Source organism: Limulus polyphemus, unplaced genomic scaffold (genome assembly GCF_000517525.1).
Source record: "Limulus polyphemus unplaced genomic scaffold, Limulus_polyphemus-2.1.2 Scaffold582, whole genome shotgun sequence".
NCBI lineage: Eukaryota > Metazoa > Arthropoda > Merostomata > Xiphosura > Limulidae > Limulus > Limulus polyphemus.
This window is the reverse complement of record NW_013666192.1, coordinates 180,399-184,471: the sequence shown is the minus strand read 5'-3', so window position 1 is coordinate 184,471 and position 4,073 is coordinate 180,399. Positions and strand designations below refer to the sequence as shown.

The following is a 4,073-nucleotide window of genomic DNA, read 5'->3' as shown; positions in this document are numbered from 1 at the left end:
CGCAGACATACCGCTGTACCACTGGGGGGGGGGGGGTAATAATTTAATAAAGTCATTATTTATTATCTATTGATAGCCCACTTTTTAACATTTAAGTAAAAAGAGCTATGTTATTATATCACAGCCGTTCACAATAATTTTTATAAAGTACTTTATGTATGTATGGGTTATATCACAATAATATTGCTCACACCTAGCGAAGTTAAATGATGCAGAATAAGTGCTTAAGTGATGTAAGTCTGAGATTACATTTTTAAACTCTATTTAGGAGGAGTTATATATATAAACAAGATTGGAAAGGTAATGGAAATAATGAATACAATGGATATAAATTGATAATATTATTCTATGAAAATTAACTGCGCCAGAGAACAGTTATCACCTATTGATAACTTACATAGTAACCGGCTATTATCCAACCAATGAGACAATGCCATAGAAGCGTAACACTTATAATAGTACAGAAATACATACTATTCGCAGGATTAGTGTAGTGAATTAATTCATAGCTCCCAGAACAAAATGCAATATGACAAACGTGTAGAAATCACAACTTTTAATGGTCAAGGATACTCCATGCGACACCGTGAGAGGAAATTTCATGTTTCGATAGAGAACTGTATGGAAACTATGAAGAGGGTACGTGAAACAACTTTTGTTAATAACAGAAGCGACCGAGGTAGAAAAAACAAACTATTCAAACAAGATATTAAGTAATTCGTGGTATGTTTTTTACTTAATACACCACAATCCAATTGAGATCTTGCAAGTTACCTAGCTTTAACTAGAGGTGTCAATACCATCTACAGAACAGCAAGGTACACATTAGCACAAAGTGGTCTCAATGGATGTGTAGCTGCTCAAAACCCATTGTTCAGCAGAGATAACCAAAGCAAAAGGCTGAAATGGGAGTTATACTTTACACAACGGAATGAGCAAATCTGTAGAAGAATGTCCTTTATAAATGAAGCCAAGTTCAAATCGTTTGGCAACAACCAATCATAGTTTGTTCGATGACATAGAGGAGAATAGTCAACAATACACTCTACAATGAAGTTCATGTAGGAACAATACATGTGAGATGCATCTCAACCAATGGCGTTGAAGATATACACAAGATTTACGGACACGTGATAGTTAATATTGGCATGCTGATTCTTATCTAACATCTCATTCCTTCAGGAAAAGGACCTGTTGGGCAGAGATTCATCTCACATAAAACACTGAGCCCATGAATGTACCAAATATGAAATCTCTAGAATTCAGCCAAGCTGTCTGGTTACCATTTGAGCTTCTCAGGTTTCACATAAGCCTTAATAATATTCATATCGACAAACCCTAGTTGGAAATGTTCCATCGCCCTATATAGTTTCCTTCCAGTTATCATTTAAAATTCAGGACGTCTGAACCTATATTTCACAATCACACATTGTTGAACTAATGGTAGCATAAAAGCAAGATGTACTGCTCTGGTTAAACTAAATAGAAAAATATTTACGCAATTTATTGACTTCTATTTTGTATTTTCTATAATAATGTATTGTGCTAACAATGAATCGACCACTTTCTTTCAATCGTTCATTGTGACTCCTGTATATGTATCACTTTTGCTTTTTCATAATTGAATCCAATATGACTCATTACATATACGTATGTGGCTAAGAGTTGTTTTAATATAAAGGAGAGAAAAATCGGACCAAATGAATACATTGTCAAATGTTGTATTTCGTGTATTAGATACTAAACGTTTTTACATGACATATTGATACTACAATTAATACTTATTTAAATCTTTAATAACTGACTTAGCGAAACAGAATATTTATTGAATGAAAATGGGAGTATTTAATTGCAACGCCACATTGATATTGTCAAAATGGTGCTTGGATTTGAGAACTATTGTTTCAGATTTAAAAAGTAAGGAAACAAATGTGAACATTTCAACACTTAGCCGACTGAGATCACTTTATAATTTAGTCGTGACTTCATAAGTGTGATTAAAATTTGGAATTTCAATATATATTTGTAAGAGTTACATTGCATTCCCATATAATTCTTTCTAACATTGGCTGTAAGAATATTTCCCTATTTTATATTAACAACGTGAATTAATAAAAGTTGGACTTTTGACTTGATAGTTACAAAGTTACATAATTCTGGAAACTACATACACTAAAGACAACATATTTAACTCGAAAAGAAACATTCACCAAACCATTGTACATTTTATCTTAGTTAAAGTCATTTTAAGCTGCCATCACTTTAAAAACATAATAAAAAACTGGACCGTAAAAAGCGTTTAGGAGTGTCAGTAAAAACAAATACGTATAAAGTATAGCAAGGAGAAAATAACATATAAGTTTAGAAAAAATATTATAACAAAATAACATTATTTAGATTGATAGACTTATCACCTCTTCATCTCCCTCAAGTCAGATTTCGAGACAATCTTTTATGTCTCGAGAAAAAAATTAATGAAAAATATTAAACATTACGTGGCTTTGATGTACTTGTTCATGTTAAAAACCAACATGCTAGGTTTATGATTATGGATGTGACTATAACCTCTGTTCGAAGGTTAAAACCAAAGCAAAGGCTTTCTACGTAGGAAAAGGCAATAGTAAACATCTTTCACTGTCTTGGTTTTAAATATTGTCATATTTTACATCTCTGTTTTGTATTGATATACAATGAAACCCAAATTATTATCTGTCCATTTTGTTTACATGTCAGTAATAACGACTAATGAAGTTTATTTCCTTTTCTTAGATGAAGCATCGCTTCTTAGAGAAATATTTACATATCTGTCTAATAATTTTCATGATTTTGTGTCAGGATTTACTTAAAACTCCTTACCTAGAACTATTAGGCGAGCTGTATTATCACTTCCTTTAGAATCACCTGTCAAACGGTTTTTTGTGAGACACCTAAAACTCTGATGTCCATCCTCTACAGTTACATGATTAACATGTAGCGTCCCCTCAGGAAAAATAATGTACTTGTTCTGGGAAACTGAAAATAACATCAGAAAATAAAAGCATGAAAGCATCTTACTCAAATTCTACCAAATTAAACTCTGGCCCATAATCTATTGGCTAAATTTAAATATATTTAAATTAAAGATGGTTATATTTACACGCTAAAGATGCTTCTAACACTGACCGAGGCACAGGCTCTTTTTCCTCCAATTAGGGAATTCTGTCGTTTGTCAGTGCGCAGTACAGGTACCGTGGCGCCGTCCCTAATTCTAAATCTCCGACCGCAAGGTGGCATCTGCTAATCAGCAATCTACTGCTACTTTTTATATATCGTATACAGTTATTCATTAATTTATTTCTACTTTAATTAATTATTATTATTTATCAATTGTAAATCAACTTCCAAATTTGAATAGAAAAGAAGTACTACTTTTTATACAAAGAAGTTGAGATCAAGACTGATAATCGCTGCTCGTTTGTTGAAGTTACTGGAGAGTTATTTGTGCAAGCCGTTCATAATTTTAAAGAGATAGACTAAAATTAGGGCACCTAGTCAATACCCTCTTCGCCAACTCTTGAACTAAGCTTTTACTAACGAATAGTGGGATTGACCGTTACATCTTGACGTCTCCACGGCTAAAAGGATGAGCATGTTCAGTGTCGAGATTCGAACCTGCGATCTGCAGGTTACAAGTCGAGTGCCCTAAACACCAAGTCATGACAACAATCGCTGCTCGGCACTACAGCAACAGGAAAAAAAGTGTAGGCCAAGTCTAGTATTAACAACTTGGTACATATTTGCACAAACTAAGCAAATGTTATTGCATTCTCAAAATAACTCGAAATTAATTAAAATATTTACAAGAATATTCAAATTTTGAACCAAGTTATTAAGAACAAAAGCTATAAAGGTTTAACTAAGTAAGCCAGGTGCTTTTTATCTTTCCAATATAACATAATTTCATTTAATGTAATATAATCTGACAGTGAATCTATAATAAGACAGTGAAGTTAAGTATTTTGCTTAACAGTTAAAAATTAGATTTATTAATTTACTCTCTAACATATCTGTTGTAACGTCGAAACATGTAGGGT

At 32.6% G+C, this 4,073-nt stretch overlaps 1 protein-coding gene across 1 annotated transcript in view; it reads right to left on the bottom strand.

The window, feature by feature from the left end:
* Positions 1 to 4,073, bottom strand: part of LOC111085734 (Down syndrome cell adhesion molecule-like protein 1 homolog) — a 148,184-nt gene that overhangs the window by 71,571 nt on the left and 72,540 nt on the right. The window contains exon 4 of the mRNA XM_022385712.1: positions 2,857 to 3,012. Within this exon, the coding sequence (XP_022241420.1) occupies positions 2,857 to 3,012 (156 nt within the window). The remainder of the gene's footprint in view (positions 1 to 2,856; positions 3,013 to 4,073) is intronic.